Source organism: Solea solea, chromosome 15 (genome assembly GCF_958295425.1).
Source record: "Solea solea chromosome 15, fSolSol10.1, whole genome shotgun sequence".
Taxonomy (NCBI): Eukaryota; Metazoa; Chordata; class Actinopteri; order Pleuronectiformes; family Soleidae; genus Solea; species Solea solea.
Genome location: NC_081148.1, coordinates 2,817,600 through 2,835,815, shown reverse-complemented (window position 1 = coordinate 2,835,815; position 18,216 = coordinate 2,817,600). Strand labels below are relative to the sequence as shown.

Sequence of the window (18,216 nt, the reverse complement as noted above, 5' to 3'; positions counted from 1 at the left end):
ATGACACACTATAAACTGCAGTTATAGATGTGTTATTTAGACCAAACCAGTAAAATGACAAACGTCATTTATACACTTTTAGATGTAAAGTGAAGCACTGAGCGTTGGAATGAAACAAGTAAAGCAGTTTAATGATAATAAATAATAATTAGGCCCCGTTCACACGAGGACGCTTGTGGGTAAAAACGATGAAATATTTTATCGGAAGTGCTTTTCGTTTAGACGGTGACAACATTCTTGGGGCTTAAAAACGCAAAAATCTGAAACCACCCTCCAGAGTGGAATACTCTGCTCGGATCTGCTCACGTGGCGTACACGTTTACATCACATACATGTGCACTACAGGGAAATAAACAAACATGTGGGATGTGTCTGACAGGACTCCCAGTCATGCACGCCTTGTTGCACCTTCGTTGTTTTGTAGTCCAGTGTAATCTGGAGTAGTAGTTCAACTTCTTCATCTGACCAGATGAAATTCTTTTTCCCGGCGGTTGCCATGTTTTGGTCTTCGCGGAGAGGAAGGAAGACGCGGCGCCACTTTTGCGTCTTCTGTTCAGACCGTCATCATGTAAACGTATCCTTAGAACAAAGTTCAACTCCAAAATAAAACCAAATATTAAACTATTTAAACACTACTATTTAACTATGTCTACATTTCTTTAATATGTTCAAATGTTTTCTCTGCACACTCCACGGCAGCTGTTGGCTTGTGCCTTGGTCCGGCGCAGGCAGTGAATACATGTCCATGTTCACAGAGGCAGTCATCTGTGATGTCATGCACTCTACCTTAATACTTGTGTCAACAGCAGGAGAAGGACCTTCAAACAATGGAGACTAAACATCAGCGGATCATGTTTCAGCATTTTGCTACATAGAGTAAAGAAGAGAGAGGGTGAAAGTGTCAGGGAGGTGATGTTCACACCGTAGCCTTCCACGGCTAACAGACGCTGAATAATTAGCATTTTCCACATTCCTTAGCTGGACTTATTCTCCTGTCTCTCTCACACACACACACACACACGTCACTTCTCTATGTGTTTGGAAATAAGTGGTTTGATACCAGTGCATTTCTGTTTATATAACAGTGCAGTGCATAGAGAGGAGAGGACGTGCTCACTGCTCTGTGAGTTTATAGAGCTTTTCTAGTCAATGTTTGCCATTCACACTCTGTACCACTGAGCCACTGCTCGTCCAGCAGACGCCGACTCACATGCACACTTTAGTGGGGACCAAAGCAGGTGCCCCCCTGTACCACTGAGCCACTGCTCGTCCAGCAGACGCCGACGCAGATGCACACTTTAGTGGGGACCAAAGCAGGTGCCCCCCTGTACCACTGAGCCACTGCTCGTCCAGCAGACGCCGACTCACATGCACACTTTAGTGGGGACCAAAGCAGGTGCCCCCCTGTACCACTGAGCCACTGCTCGTCCAGCAGACGCCGACTCACATGCACACTTTAGTGGGGACCAAAGCAGGTGCCCCCCTGTACCACTGAGCCACTGCTCGTCCAGCAGACGCCGACTCACATGCACACTTTAGTGGGGACCAAAGCAGGTGCCCCCCTGTACCACTGAGCCACTGCTCGTCCAGCAGACGCCGACGCACATGCACACTTTAGTAGGGACCAAAGCAGGTGCCCCCCTGTACCACTGAGCCACTGCTCGTCCAGCAGACGCCAACTCACATGCACACTTTAGTGGGGACCAAAGCAGGTGCCCCCCTGTACCACTGAGCCACTGCTCGTCCAGCAGACGCCGACGCACATGCACACTTTAGTGGGGACCAAAGCAGGTGCCCCCCTGTACCACTGAGCCACTGCTCGTCCAGCAGACGCCGACTCACATGCACACTTTAGTGGGGACCAAAGCAGGTGCCCCCCTGTACCACTGAGCCACTGCTCGTCCAGCAGACGCAGACTCACATGCACACTTTAGTGGGGACCAAAGCAGGTGCCCCCCTGTACCACTGAGCCACTGCTCGTCCAGCAGACGCCGACTCACATGCACACTTTAGTGGGGACCAAAGCAGGTGCCCCCCTGTACCACTGAGCCACTGCTCGTCCAGCAGACGCCGACTCACATGCACACTTTAGTGGGGACCAAAGCAGGTGCCCCCCTGTACCACTGAGCCACTGCTCGTCCAGCAGACGCCGACTCACATGCACACTTTAGTGGGGACCAAAGCAGGTGCCCCCCTGTACCACTGAGCCACTGCTCGTCCAGCAGACGCCGACGCACATGCACACTTTAGTGGGGACCAAAGCAGGTGCCCCCCTGTACCACTGAGCCACTGCTCGTCCAGCAGACGCCGACTCACATGCACACTTTAGTGGGGCCCGTAGCAGGTGCCCCCCTGTACCACTGAGCCACTGCTCGTCCAGCAGACGCAGACTCACATGCACACTTTAGTGGGGACCAAAGCAGGTGATACCAGTGTGTTATTATCTTTATCTCATCATCTAATCATATGTGTAGCTGCATTTAAACAATCCATTAGTGCTTGCAAATGAACAGTTCTTTAACAGAAATTAAGAAAATGGAAAGAATTACTTTGCAGAGTCTCGTGGAGAAGAAACACGAGATATCTTGTGGGAACAAATTCTCACCACAGTAATTAAGTTGTTTTTGAGTTCTTGGTTTTCTTGGTAAAAGTTGATGGGCTACATCTGAGTTTTTGTTAACAATGTTTATTAGGAAGTTAGAATATATTGTTTTAACTGAGGGTAACGATGAATGACATAATGATGTACTGTAGGTATGTGACTCCAGGTAATGACTCATACCTGCAATATACTGTATACAGCAGTTGAGACAATCTCCATTTAAAACACTTTAAAACTCTTTATCATTTAAATGGTGACCTCCTGGTCAGAACAAGGAGGTCACGTGATCTCCCCGTGTGTGTGTGTGTGTGTTTATGCGGGGGGGGGGGGGGGGGTTAGGTGTGAATGTGAGAGTGAATGATTGTTTGTCTCTCCTGGTGAACTGTCCTGGGTGTGACCCCGCCTATGGTCACTGATCCTGAACACACTGTACCTTATAGTGCAACAACAAAATAATAATTATGTGAAAAAATCAACAGCTCACAGATATGTGGATAAACTGAGTTTTAATAGTTTTGATTTGTACATTTGTAACGATTGTGTGAGCAACAAAACCGTACACTTAGCACCAAGTCGGCCAACCCAAACGATGGTTTCCTTGGTATACATACATGAAATAATTCACAATCTACACTTTAAAGTACATGGAGATTACAGTACACTTGTCCTAAACTGAGACGTAGTCTCAAATGAAGCCACTAAGATTTACACCTTCTTATGAGTGTTGTTATCATTCACCCGATATCACACTCACCAAAGTGTTCATGAGCGCTTCAGGTCGTCCACACAGCGCAGCCACAATATGAGCTCACAGCTGAGACTTTAAACATCATCTAAGAACAACAGTGTGTGTCATTTAGCGCCATCTACTGGTGAATTTGACATTTCAACCAACCTTCAAAATCTTGATTACTCGATTTATTGATTATTAATCGAGAACTAACTAAATTAATTGTTTGATCTGGGTTGTTTTTTTTTTAAATTAAAATATTAAAAACTACATTGAGCTTCTTATGTGAATAACTCATTTTCTTTGTTCCATACAATAAAGAAATCATAACAAAAATAATTCTGGTTTGAGAACATTGAGGGGTTTTTGAGACTAATTGAGAAAATAAATCCTGATGAATTATGAAAATAATGGTGAATAAAGCCACATATTCCATATGCACGGTGGCTTCCTCTTCCAGAAGAGTGTTCAGCAACAATTTATAGAATGGATGTCGTGCACAGAGGGAACAGCAGCACATACTGAAACTACGTCTCAAAGACAAAGGTAACATTTTCAAATTTTACCTTAAAAAGTCCACGTTTTGGAAATATGAAAGGATGAAATGGCCATGTGTGCCAAAAGACTCATGAAATCTTACACACCATGAAGTGTTTGTGTAACTCCCTGAGCAGCATCTGCACACACATGAGAAATATCTCAGGCGAGAAGCAAAGACAACACTGTCTGCATGATTCCAGAGAGGAAGTGAACACATTTATTCTTTCTTAAAAGTCAGGACAAAATGTGATCTAAGGATCAAATGGTTTTTCTGCCATTTTCTCTCTTTTAATGAAAAATGATTCATCTACAGAAACAGAGCGAGCTTAACCAGGGATTTGTTAAACTCAGTCTCATAATGAATCACAAGCTCAAAGAAAAAAGACAAATAACAGACCAAACACCGGCTGAGCGCTCTGCGGCGAACACGTGTTCATGTTCAACATGTTCCTTCGATGTCAAAAACCAAGAGATCAGATGGTGACTTACAGCCATTTTTATTCTTTACAAAAACTCAAACTTCTTATTCTTTCCAGTCGTTCAGACTTTGGCGAGCACGTGGCCAAATGATTTAAAATAATAGTAATTGGTGTGAAAGCATTTCTCTAAGTTAGAGACAGTTGATGTTTGGAGGAAGAACAAGTCATGATGTGCAGGTTTGTCAAATGAACAGAGACGACATTAAAGTCTGAGCTGGGAGTTCCGTCACCCCCCAAGTTTTTCTCTAAATAACTACTGCTGCGGATGGTAACGCCCTCTGAACTAAGACTTTCATCTCTGATGACTCAGGCATAGTAACCACTTCTGTAATTAACGTTTGTGCGTCAAATACCACACTCATCGTTATCGACTGGTGTACAGCCCAGCATCCACGTTTCTTTCCCCTGGGATGTCACTCACGGCTGCGAGCTCTGATGTAAATGCTGCATATCCTCGTTTAAAGGTGTGACAGCAGAGATATTTACAGTAACAGCAGCAGTGTTGGTACGGTGGAGTGGCGTGTTGGGGTTGCTGCGGTTGTTCCATGTTGGAAGTCAGAGTTCCGACTACAAATAATCAGAATCATCATAAACATAATCCGTGTTCACTATAGAATATTTAGATGTGTTGAAATGTGCAATATTTGTTGTAGACCTGGTGAGATATTAAAGAGAAATCACTGCTATGACCCTTTAAAGACACAGTCCAATAATAAATGGCCATTAGGTTGAGAGAGAGCACAAACCCTCCAAACGTTATTGTTGTGTCTGTGTTTAGACACAAGCAGAGCAGCAGTTTCCCCACTAATGCGACCCGATCACTGCCTGTAACAGGATTCACTAAAGTGATCAGACTCACAGTCAGGAGGGAAAAAACGACCACAAAGGAAAATAAATGACTCTCAGACTTCTTAGATGATTGTTAATATTGCACATTGCCGTTTCACAAAAAAGCAAAACATGATGATGAAACTGTCAGGAAAAAAGGTCTTTTTTCATGAATGGGTTTTTTAAGTGTGATTGTGTGAAGTACAGACACAGTCAGTGTGCGCACACACACACACACACACACACACACACAAACTGTCCCACACTAAAGTCTGCTGCTGCCTCATTTCATACAATTGTGCTGAAGTCATAAATATGTCACATGTGAACTTTGGTGTGGGAGACTGTGTGTGTGTGTGTGTGTGTGTGTGTGTGTGTGTGTGTGTGTGTGTGTGTGTGTGTGTGTGTCGCACCATAGACCTCAGCAGGTGTATGTGTGTGTCTGTTTTAAGAGACACTAACTGTGAGTGAAACATGTAGTCGTCCATGTTTTCACACTGGTCAACACCTCACTCACACACAACACATGTATGCAGTCATTTCAGAGTAAACGCCTCTGATCTTGTCGTCTTCTATATTTTCCTTTTTTGTCTTAACTTCTATGTCGAGAACCCAAACTAACCGAGCGGATCGTCATGACTCAGCGAGCCAGCGTTGCTGTGGGTGAACACGAGCGATGCTCAATATTACTGATACCATATTAGCATCAGGCTGTATTTGGCTTTAAACTGTACGTACATCAGCAAACTAGAATCCCGCTATGATAAATGATTGAGTGGGTGTGGGTGGTGACGCCGCAGACTCAGTGTTTCAGCTGTGGACAGCAGCATCCTTTTTTAACACTGCTGGCAAAAGCAACACAAACAAAGCATACAGGGAGAGATCTCTTTGTGCCTGGTTCGATAGACAGTCCAGGTACTGAGTGTTGGGGGCGGGGCATGGACACGTGTGATCGGTCAGACCTACAAACCTAAAACAAAACCTAACTATGTGATGCACAGTCTCTTATTACTTGCTGCGCAGCCGCTTGGACTGTCGTGGAAGGTCCGGGCTCTTTTTGGTGCGTTTAAGTGACGACCCTCCCTGATCTTCCGGCACTAAGGGTAACGAGGCTGCAGCCACGCTGTCGCCCCCCAGCAGCACAGAAGCAGACGTGCTGGCAGCAGTGGAAGACACGCTGCTGGACGTGGAGGGGACAGCCGTGCCAGGCCTGGCTCCTCCCATAGCAGCGGCGTTGCTGTCCATCAGTTCCCGGAGCTTGTGCTCCAGCTCCGCGAGGCGGGCGTTCTGCTCACCAATCACCTGGGTCTGTTCCAGAAGCTTCTGCTCCTGGTCCTGCAGCTGCTTCTGCTGCTCCAGCTGCTTGACGCGGATCTCCTGCATCTCCCTGCGCAGCACCGTCATCGACGCCCCGTTCACCTTGACCTGCTGCTGCACCTTGGTCATCTCCGAGCGCGACGGTGTGTTCTTGGCCAACAGGGACATGGTGGTCAGGGAGGTAGATGGACCTGCCACTGAGGAATCACCACAGAAAGTCAGAGGTCTTCCACAAAAACAGCTCAGCAGTATTTTTGTTTCCCTTCAAACATAACGGTAACAAGTGTGGCAGCAAAATAACAAAGAGACATTCAGTCTTGTACTTTGCTGCATTTGTGGAAGCCATTTGGGGCTAAACTAACTCATCTATTACACAATTAAACTGCAACTGCTTTGATTAGAGATGACAAGACCGATATCACAAACCCGAGTATCTGCATAATCAGAACGACACAGTCATTTTAGACCTTTGCTAAAGACTGTGTAACAATATTCTTCTCCCATTGTATTTAAAGTCATGTACAGATTAATAAAATAAAAAAGTGTGTATCATCTTCACCTTCTCCCACATCACACACCCACAATTTTCCATGAAATGAATTGGAAGCATCCGTTTCTCAGCTGAGCACATACACATACTATACTGTAGCTGGAAAGACTATGTACTGCCCCCTCCTGGTGTTTATAAGGAGGTGAAGTCAAAGTAGGGAACGGGCTCAGTGGTTACTGATCACATCAATGACATAAATGATTTGGTAAAATATCTAACTGGTTTTTAAATTCATGGTTCACTTAAATATTTGCATTTCATAGAATTAAATAATAATAATAATAATAATAATTATAATAATATTATATACTTTATTAATCCCCTTAGGGAAATTATTTCTCTGCATTTGACCCATCCTAGAATTAGGAGCAGTGGGCTGCCACACTGAATAGCACCCAGGGAGCAATGGGGGTTGGGTACCTTGCTCAGGGGTACCCCAGACCTTTTGACCTGGTGGGGACTTGAACGGTGACCTTTCGGTTACAAGCCAAGTTCCCTTTCCACTTGGCCACAGGCTGCCCCTTAAAACTTGGTTAGAGATGCCACGATGTCGGTGGCAATGCCTTAACCGTATATGTGTTGAAGGTCATATGACCTCTTCCATCCTTGTCAAGGGGAGTGCTAACCTTCTCTCCTTTCATACAACACACATCAATCACACATTACAACACAAATCAATCTTTGACCACAAAACTCGATCACATACGGTTTGTCTTAACAGAGAGATCTGCAGATCTGCACTGAGTGAAGCTGTCAGTTACCTGGTGTGGACCCGATGAGGCGGCCGGACAGGTCAGCTCCAGGCAGCTTCTTCTTCAGGATGGGGACGATCTTCTCGTCAAAGTACTCCATGGCCATGGAGGAGATGTCCCTGAGCTCCTGCAAGACCTCATGAGCTCGCTGAGGGGCTCGGGTGGAGTTCACATAACGCAGAACGCGATAAATCTCATCGATCACCTGTCAACACACAAACACATTCGTCACCAGCGAGTCCAACGTCTGCAAAGAAACTTAACTCAAAATATTAAAAAGAGTCAGAATGAAAGCATGACGAGCGTAAATGGAGTTAATATCTCCATCAGAGATTCATTGACTCATTAAAATGACTTAATAAGTCGAAGTCTGTGCTGCTGTCTCATGTATCTCATCTGAACTTGGCATGTCGGCATGTTGTGCCGTGTAGATTTTGGCATACAGCATTACTGCCCCCTGGAGCACAACATGTGGAAGACAGACTAATACACATAGCATTACTCCGCTAATATAAAGTAATTGGTACAAGTGGAAGGTCGCCTGTTCAAATCCCCGCACAGGTCAAGGGGTGGGGTGCCCTCAAAGGTTCCTGGGCGCAGATAAGTGCTGCCCACTGCTCCTGCGCCCCATGTAGGGCTGGGTACCAAACTTTGCTTCTTTTATAGTCGTGACCAAAATTCTTCGATAGTACCCGGTAGCGAAACATGCCTCGTTTTTCCGTCCCAAGTTTCGGTAACTACGGAGTTAATCACGTGATCAAGATCTGGTAATGCTGCCGGTGATTAGCTGTAACGTGCAGGAAGAACACAATGCTGTCACGCCCACAGACCGTAACTACACTGACGTGTCTCGTGATGAATGGGTTAAAAATGTGTGTGGCTCCATTTTAACAAAACTAATACCAATAGTGTGCGATGCAATATTTGTAAAATAGATATTGTCACTAAGGCTGGGAAGAGCAGACAATCCACAGCTCTACTGTGGATGATTTAAAACTCTGCTTCATCCATGAAGAGTAAGAGAGTACTGACCGCGCTGTGTCAGGGATTTCAACAGGGAAATTTACGTGTAGCAACATTTGTATTGTGTTTATTTAAATTAACGTTACTGCAGCATAATGTGCTTAAACTGGGATCCATGTAACGCTAACCTAAGATATTATATTAGTGTGTAGCTTTATGTTATGGCTACATAGCTAACTAAATGAGTGACCTCTGACCCTGAGGTGAGGAGGAGGACTACGCCAGTAGTGAAGTGAAGTGAACTTCTCTTCCCCCACTTCTATCAGGGATACCTGCTGAGCTCCCGGAGGAGACGCTGAGGTACGCGCGTGGAGGGCCTTTGTAGCAGTGTCCCCTTGGGAGTAGTAGGCCTATAACCTAAGCCTTTCAGTGTGTCATTTCGACCTCTGCTCCGCCCACTTTCTCCCACACACCCAGATCCACGCGCAGAGGTGGCGGGACAGGTCTGCTCATCAACCCCAACTGGACTTTCACTCCTCTATCTCATGATCAAGTTCTTTCCCTAATAACCTCTGCCCGCCCCACCTCCTGCCCCCTTGACCCTTTCACTTCTCGCCTTCTTCAGTCAATTGCTTCTGATCTTCTTCCTTTCCTCACCCACCTCATTAACACATCTCTATCATCTGGTTGCTGCCGTCTGAAATAAATAACTACAGACCTGTCTCTCTTCTTCCTTTTCTCTCCAAAACTCTGGAGCGTGCTATCTTTAATCAACTCTCCTCCTACCTTCACCGGTACAACCTTCTTAATCCTCTTCAGTCTGGTTTTTAAGCAGGTCACTTAACTGAAACTGCACTTCTTGCTGTCACTGAGCAACTCCACACTGCCAGGGCTGCCTCTCTCTCCTCTGTGCTCATCCTCTTGGACCTTTCTGCAGCATTTGACACAGTTAACCACCACATCCTTACTTCCTTCCTTCAGGAACTAGGTGTCTCAGGCTCTGCACTTACCCTACTCTCATCCTATCTTCAAAACCAAACATACAGAGTAACCTGGAGAGGATCTGTGTCTGAAACCTGTCCTCCAAGTACTGGGGTCCCTCAGGGTTCTGTCCTGGGCCCTCTCCTCTTCTCTCTGTAGAGCAACTCTCTTGGTTCTGTCATTGACTCTCATGGTTTATCCTATCACAGCTACATCATTCTCTCTTTTCCCCGGTCTGAAACACACATGTAGCAGAACGGATCTCCGCTTGTCTGACCGACATCTCTCAGTGGATGTCTGACCATCACCTGAAACTCAATCTCGACAAGACTGAGTTTCTTTTTCTCCCAGGAAAGGGTTCTCCCACCACAGACCTAACCATCACCCTCGACAACTCTGTGGTAACTCCTTCTCATACCGCAAAGAACCTGGGTGTGACACTTGATTACCATCTCTCCCTCACTGCCAACATTGCTGCAACAGCTCGATCTTGCAGATACATGTTGCACAACATCAGAAGGATACGGCCTCTTCTAACCCAGAAGGCGGCACAGGTTCTGGTCCAGGCTCTTGTCATCTCACGCTTGGATTACTGCAACTCCCTCCTGGCTGGTCTCCCTGCGTGTGCCATACGACCTCTGCAGCTCATCCAGAATGCAGCAGCTCGACTGGTCTTCAACTTACCAAAATTCTCTCACACTACACCGCTCCTCCGCTCCCTTCACTGGCTTCCTGTAGCTGCTCGCAGACTCTAGTGCTTGCATTCCATGCTACAAATGGATCCGGTCCAGCCTACATCCAGGACATGATCAAAACGACACCCCGGCCCGCCCACTCCACATCGGCAAACTGGCTTGCTGCCCCCTCACTGAGAGGATCGCAGAGGCATTCACAGAACTCAAGACTGTTCACTGTCCTCGCTCCCAAATGGTGGAACGAGCTCCCCATCAACATCCGGAGAGCAGAAAGCCTCCACATCTACAAAAGCACTTACTTGTACATCACTCTTATGAGTAGCACTCAATGAAAACAAAACAGAAGTCTTTCTTTTTGGGGGCAAATGGAGACAGACACAACCCTGTCATCCCCCTGGAATCTTTTATCAAACCATCTGTAAAGAATTTATTAGTCATAATGGACAAGGATTTTAAAATGGACAAAAAGACAAACTCAGTGGTCAAATCAAGTTCTGCGTCTTTCCTCCAGAGTTAAGTCCTTTTTATCTCTTAGTCAGTCAGTCATCATCTACCGCTTTTATCCTCAATTTTAAAATGGTAATGCATGCTTTTATCACCACAGGTCTCGACTACTGTAATTCGCTCTACATTGGTGTTAGCCACGCCTCTCTGACTCGCCTGTAGCTGGTTCAGAATGTGGCAGCTCGTCTTTTAACTGGTACTCGTAAACATGAGCACATCTGCCCGGTTCTAGTGTCACTTCACTTGCTCCCTGTGCATTTCAGGATTGATTTTATTATTAAATAAATCATTGCACGGGCAATCTCCAAAGTATCTCATAGACCTTTTAAAACCACTTCATTTATCCAGGACACTCAGATCATCCAACCAGCTGGTTCTGGCTGTCCCAAGGTCTAGACTAAATCTCAGGGGGGACAGAACCTTTTCAGTTGCAGCTCCAGAGCTCTGGAACGCTCTGCTGCCACATGTTGGGCTGTCCCCCACACTGCCCGTTTATAAATCACACCTCAAAACGCACTTTTATTCCTTGGCTTTTGGCTCAGCATGAGAGTTGCCTATTTTAATCCATCCTTTCTTTCCTAATGGTCTAAACACTTATTATTTTAATGTCCTGTTGGTTGTAAGTTGGTCTCAGTGTTTTCTTGTGTTGTTTTTATGTCTAACTGTACAGCACTTTGGTCAACTTTGTTGTTTTTAAATGTGCTTTATAAATAAATTTGGACTGGAACAGACGGTGCCCGAGGCTTGTTGCGTGAATGGGGTGAAGTCTGCCATCTCTGACTGCCTTGTTGATGTTTTTGTGATGATGTTATGTCAGATAGGGAGATAAGACATGATGAAGAACTGCTAAGAAACTTCTGTAGGTTTCTGTGAGTTCTTTAGTGAAAATGACTTGTCACTTGTTAGCAATTGTTCTCTTTGCACAGAAAAATAAAAACTCAAGATTTGTACCATCATTTTCTTTTTTAGAACTGATATTGTAAAACTGGTATTGGAAAAACTATTGTTGAGGAACCGGTATTGGTACCGGTATGAAATTTCTTTTGATTGATTCGCAGCCCTAGCTCTGTCTGTGTGTGTGTGTGTGTTTACTACCGGCGTGTAATAAGGATGGATTAAATGCAGGTCAAATTCACCAGCACAAAATTGCTGTGTGCAAACAATAATTCTTATTGTACAACTAAGACGTCACATCATGGCATGTATTAAAGGAGCGATGAATTGAAGTTGTGCTGAGCTTACCTTTCCAGGAATGAAGCAGCAGAGATTGGAGTCAACATATTTCATGAAGGTCATGTTGAGGAGAGAGAGGCGTGTTTCCACGGCGGCCAGGATGTCAGCGTGACGGGCCAGGGAGTGGTTCCTCCTCTCAGACTCTCGTCTGGAGACAATTCATCAAAAGACACACTATGTCCATCACACGTTCACATGTAACTTTGTTTTCTGAAAACTGAATCTTGTCCCTGCTTTTAATACAGTGGGATTAGTCAATGTTCTACAAACAAAGGCTCACAAATCCTGTTTTAACAGATAGTCAGAATGTCCGTGGTTATTCTCATTGAAGGAATGTCCCGTGACTTGAGTTTCCAACTTGGAAACTTAGAGCAACCCAACAAAGCATTCAGTGAGCGAATCATACCCCTACTTGAAACGACCTTCAATAACATGTTGGAAAAAGGAGAACTTCCACCGTCCTGGAAAGATCCCGTTATATCAGTGATCCCTAAAGGGAACAACAACGAGGCAGCAAGGGAAAAAAGGTGGAGTGGCATTGCCAAATTTGAGACGAGTGACTAGTGACTTTACACCAGACTCCTGTAGTTGTTGGAGATTAACCCCCGTGTTTAGGATTGTTAAGTAGTTTTAACTGATCTACAGTTCAGCTTGATTTGTGTGTGGGACGTCTCTTCCTGTGACGGCACTCTGGCCAGTCAGTGGACGGCAGTCTGACCAATCATTGCATAGTTACCTACTCAGCATGCTTTTGGAACCTCGCTGGAGCAGGTACTAAAAAGAGTAACCTGGTACCAGGTACTATTTTTAGTACCTGGTACCAGGTTACTATGTTAGTGGAAACACTACTTAAATTGTGGCGAGGCGAGCTGGTGGAAATACACCTTAAATGGAAAAACCTACACTTGTTTAAACAGATGGATGTTATTACTCAATTTACATTAAAAGTGTGGTATGTTATATACTGTAAACATAAATTGGAGACAAATGTCAGACTACTTAGATGGGCAGCTTATAACAAACATTTTAAACCAAATACTCTGGACCCAAGATTCAAACACTGGATATGAAGTGGAATAACAGCACTGTGTAAATAAAGGATGGGCATGTCATGAGTTCTGAGCAGATGAAACAAAGTTTTGATCGCAGTTGAGTAAACGGGATCTTTTCAGATTTGCAACTATGGTATAACTGAGAGAGATAAAACCAAATATGAACCAGCACAAAAACAGTGTAATTACAATTGTGACAGGAATATACAGAGTTATATCTGCATTACATCAACAACTATTGGCGAGTAAGGGAAACTTTATATGTGAAACAAAATGAGAAAAATGGTTGGGTGTGAATATTTCTGAGGATGATTGATGATGAACAGTCTACAGCATCATTGTGTACATGGAGAGAACACGGTTGGAAGAATACAATAAAATCCACATCCTGTGCAGCTGCAGCAGTCATGGCTTACAGAAGAGTGTGACAACTTTCTCACAACGTTGCGATGTTGTGGAGGTCCTGTATTATCACTTAGTCTTTGTGCCGTTTACACATAACAGTTTGCTGACTGAGGAGAGTCCTGACAGTGGTGTTTCAGTTCCTCACACCAGAGACACACACGATTGTTGTATGAACACAAAGTCTCCCTCAAGTTCCTGCTGCTGTGCTTCATAGAACGGCTTCAGAAAGTCTATCAAAAAGCCCAGTGTGTCCGGTATCTTTCTCGCGCTAATTGAAACGCATCACCTGACCGCTCATTAACACACAAGCCCGAGCGCGAGCACAAGCCTGAGTCAGAGCCCGTGAAAACAGATAGAAATTAAGCCCGAACCCGTTAAGTTGTGTGTTTTTTCCCCTCTGTGTGCGCTTGTGTACACAATGCAGTATATCTGATTTAACTGAGAGTTGGATACCCCGTTGGATACCCCGTCTCCACACTGAGACTAAAGTCGTGTGGGTGAGATCTTAATCACATTCTGTTGTGCACCTGAAAATTCAAGGTATTAGCCTATGTTTTTGTTTGGGTTAGGTAATGTCTTTAAGAAGGCATCTTGATTCTTTTCTTTTATAAATTGCACTTTACTATACATGTTGACTATTAGTGTTACAGAGAACTTAAATAAAAGTTTCTCATTGTTGTGCTGTTGTGTTGTTGACTCGACTTTGACAGGTAAGTCCATCTGAAAAAATGAGAAGTCATTAATGCCCTAATGTGCATTTCTCTAAAAAAAAAAAAAACCAAAAATCTTTTGCATTTGAATTCTAAAAACCTGACTGAATATAGCAGAAATGATCTCTCATTTCTTTGGAAACAAAGTCATTATGCGACGTCCCTACACAGTTGCATGTTATTTTGTGGTGAATCATATTTGTGTGAGTGAGCTCTGGTTGGTGCTGGTGTGACACTGACCTGGGCAGCTGGGCTTTGACTTGTCTCTGACACAGACTGTGGTAACGCTCCACCTTCAGGAAGCCCTGATTCAGGACACGCTGGCAGATCATGTCCATGCGCTTACACACCTGGAGGAGACGCACAGGAAAAAAGGAAGGATTTACACTATATACAGTGTGGTGCTGTTGCTTCTGTGGAGGTCACTGTGTTAAAAGAGACATGTGCGAGGCTGTTCATTCATTCATTCATTCATTCATCCATTCATTCATCATTGGCAGCCCATGGTCAAGAGTGCTCCTGCACCAGGTTTGTGTGTATTCACCACTAGTGTGTCATAAGGGTGAGTTAAGTGAGTTCGTGAAAATAAACCAAATTCTTATTTCCTTAATTAGTCCATTAGTCAAACAGTGAATGAATAATAAAAGTATTTTATGATCCGTTACATGTCCTCAAAAACACAGGTTTGTTCCAAGCTGCATTTTCAAAATGAGAAATGCACAATATTGGATATCTGATATGCCGATATATCGGAAATCCTTGGACCAATAACACGATACTTAAATTATTTCACTGCATCCCGTGGCGTCTTTTCACCCCGATTCACTTGTAGCTAAAATGGTAAATCACAAACAAGCCGTTTTCATCAAATTGTACAAGCTGCCTCAAAGAGCAGTCAGCCTGGCAGCATCACTCTTACAGCGACTGTTAAAGCTATGCCATTATTGTCCAACATGGCAGCTACCACAATATTAGGGCTGCACAATACATCAAAAATATGTGCAATATACACAAGAAAATATACAGTATGTACGTTGCAAAGACTGCCTTAACTGGGAGAAAAATTGGCAAAAAAACTTGCCCAAAAAAGTACATCACAGAGTTTGTGATGTGTGAAGAGAACTGGTTTGATTCCAACTGAATTGTTTATATATTATATGTAATTATATTGTTTACATGCATTTAAATAGTTTTCAGCGTTATCATTCATTTCAACTATCCATGTAGCCAGGGACATTTTTGTTCACCATAGCTGACAATGTTGTAACAGAGGCCTTTACTGTGTGTGTCTGCATAGGCTACTTACTGTCTGGGTCTATGCTGGCAGCAAACACTAAACATACTTACTACAATACGACTACTATCACATATTAACCTAGTGTCGTGCAGCCCAAACATCTAGATCTATTTAGAACTATAAAATAAAATGGCTGCAAACAATTTGGGCTCAGCCTGTCAATTAAGAAAGCCATCACAGGCATCAAAAACTCAACAGTAGAAGCACCATCACCTTAGAAGGCTTTGATGCAGATTCTGAACTTGCAAATGCTCTAAATTGCTTTTGTCAATCTGATATTTTAGATTTTTAGCAAAGAAATACAAAAAGTGAGCCATAAAGTAGCAAACCATCACCACTTTACAATTAACATACATATATACATACGTGACCTTAAAGCCACTTAAAGCCAACTATGACCAAAGAGGATTTTAACACATTCATTTACAGGCCAACAATAACGAGTGTTCCCTCAGAGTTGTGTGGATTTTGAGACTCCACTAAAGCATGTTAACACACACACACACACACAGTATTTTTCAATCACTCCTATCCATTCACACACCGTCAGCAGGAGCCATCTGACTAGCAGAGCCAGGAATCAAACTCTCAACCTTCCAGTTAAGTGGCAACTTGCTCTACCACTGAGTCACCATCACCAGTTAATGTGAGACAGCTCCATGTTTCAAAAAACCTTGGCCAAGATTCCCTACAATGTTTTGCATCAAGTCTGCAATTACTATTCACAATGCTAAAGGTCTCTGTTGTACATATTTTACATATGTCATCTAATCTGGAAAACGTGCAAAGCTTGAAGAAGGAGGGGCGTATCATCAACCTGCCGGCAAAACAAGGACAACAAGCTGAGAGTCAGCATCACAGAACCAGGGGAACCAGGTGGAACCAGGTGGAACCAGTGAACAGTGACACAGCTGCAGCTCCAGGAAGTGTCTAACCTCCAGGAGAGTGAGTGCAACACACACACACACACACACACACACACACACACACACACACACGGAGATTTAGTTCATCTTCTATCCGACTCTGTCTGTCTGTCTGTCTGTCTGCCTGCCTGCCTGCCTGCCTGCCTGTCTGTCTGTCTGTCTGTCTCTCTCTCTCTCTCTCTGTCTGTCTGTCTCTCTGCTGCTGCCAATGAGGTAAGAGAACAATAAGCACTGCGGGCCGCAGCTGCAAGTGCAGCGCAAGAGTGAGATGAACACATGTGTCCACAGTGAAAGGTGAAAAACCTTCACCCTGTCACACTAACGTTTCCCGGCTGTAACACGCAGGCAGCAGCGCGTGTGGCTAACACTAGCTTTGTTCCCCTTCCAGCTGCTTTGTTTTTGTTGTGCTTACCGAGCGCAGCAGGCTAATTTCATCGTAAGAGAGCATATTGAGGACGGTCTCGATGGCGACGATGGGCAGTCCCAACAGCGGGTTGTTCTGGTGCGGCTGGTCCGGTGGAGGGCTCGACTGTCGCGTGGACACTGAGTCCGAGTCCAAGGACCCGACACCTCCATCAGTCCTCTCTACGACGGCTGCCATCTTGCTTTGCAAAGGAGGAGGCGGAAGTGACGTATTTTTAAAGGAAGCTCGGTGCCATTTTCCTCAGGTGTTTTTCCCACTTTCATTAATAAAAAGTAAGAACGGGATATTATAAGATCTGCCTTGAAGACAATTGTGTCATGGTGGCCACTCGTGGTACTGCAACAAAAACAATACTCATGCGGCCCAAAAAGCAATTTTCCCATTGACCGCAATAGTAAGAGAGTCTTATAGATCTTTATAATCTATATCGTTTAATTCATATAGTGTTTCATAAACAAAACATTCCTAAAGGGCATAAAAAGCCCAGAATAATCTTATTTTTCAGAGTGACGTCACAGCTGAGGACGCGCACGCCAAAGCGCGGTCACGTGGCGTCTCGAGCACGGCGCTACTGTCAGTGTGAGAAATGTGAATAAATGAAGTCAATGAGGGCTTTTCTTTGACATTTTTATTTCTAGTTATTTATTCGTCGCTCATTTGCATGTATGTGTGTTCACAGCTGCTGTGTGGATTCACTGAATCCCGGACATCGTGACACAGATGACGGTGTGATGCACTAACACCTGCGTTTGTCTCATCATCACTATCTGTTCATGAAGTTACTGATAAATGTGATGAACACATGAATTACAGTTGCTATAAAACTACTTTTAACACGTTAATGTTCCTAATAACATGCTCATGTTAGAGTGTGCGGGTTTTCTGGCCTGACTCTATTTTATGATCATTATATTAACCATAATACTATTTATAACGATAAGTTAGCTTTATTTGTAAACCACCTATCCAAAAAAAAACCCATTGGCATTTAAACCAAAATACAGACAAAAAAATCCTATTCATGGATAATATTTGATGCAATTGTTGTTTCAATCATCATAAAAGTACTTAATGTTGTCATTATTTTCTTCCCAATTAGTGATAGTGAATGTGTTCTCTGCATTTAACTCATCTTTATTACACACACGCTTTTCTCAATGTGCAATATTCTTCATTAAACAATATTAAACAAAAAAGAAAAATAACTTTGCCATTGATGTTATTATTG

The 18,216-nt window shown here is 44.0% G+C and overlaps 1 protein-coding gene and 1 non-coding gene across 2 annotated transcripts; both read right to left on the bottom strand.

Moving 5' to 3' along the window:
• Positions 1–3,091: 3,091 nt before the first annotated feature.
• On the bottom strand, positions 3,092–17,190 carry fbxo28 (F-box protein 28). The gene is made up of 5 exons (XM_058651550.1): positions 16,977–17,190; positions 14,582–14,691; positions 12,184–12,322; positions 7,808–8,003; positions 3,092–6,693 (listed from the first exon to the last, which is right to left on the bottom strand). The coding sequence occupies exons 1-5, from the start codon at positions 17,163–17,165 to the stop codon at positions 6,188–6,190; spliced, it is 1,140 nt and encodes a 379-aa protein (XP_058507533.1). The 5' UTR covers positions 17,166–17,190; the 3' UTR covers positions 3,092–6,187.
• Positions 7,568–7,694, bottom strand: LOC131474688 (U6atac minor spliceosomal RNA). Its single transcript, XR_009242442.1, has one exon. It is a non-coding gene; the product is annotated as a U6atac minor spliceosomal RNA (small nuclear RNA).
• Positions 17,191–18,216: the final 1,026 nt, after the last annotated feature.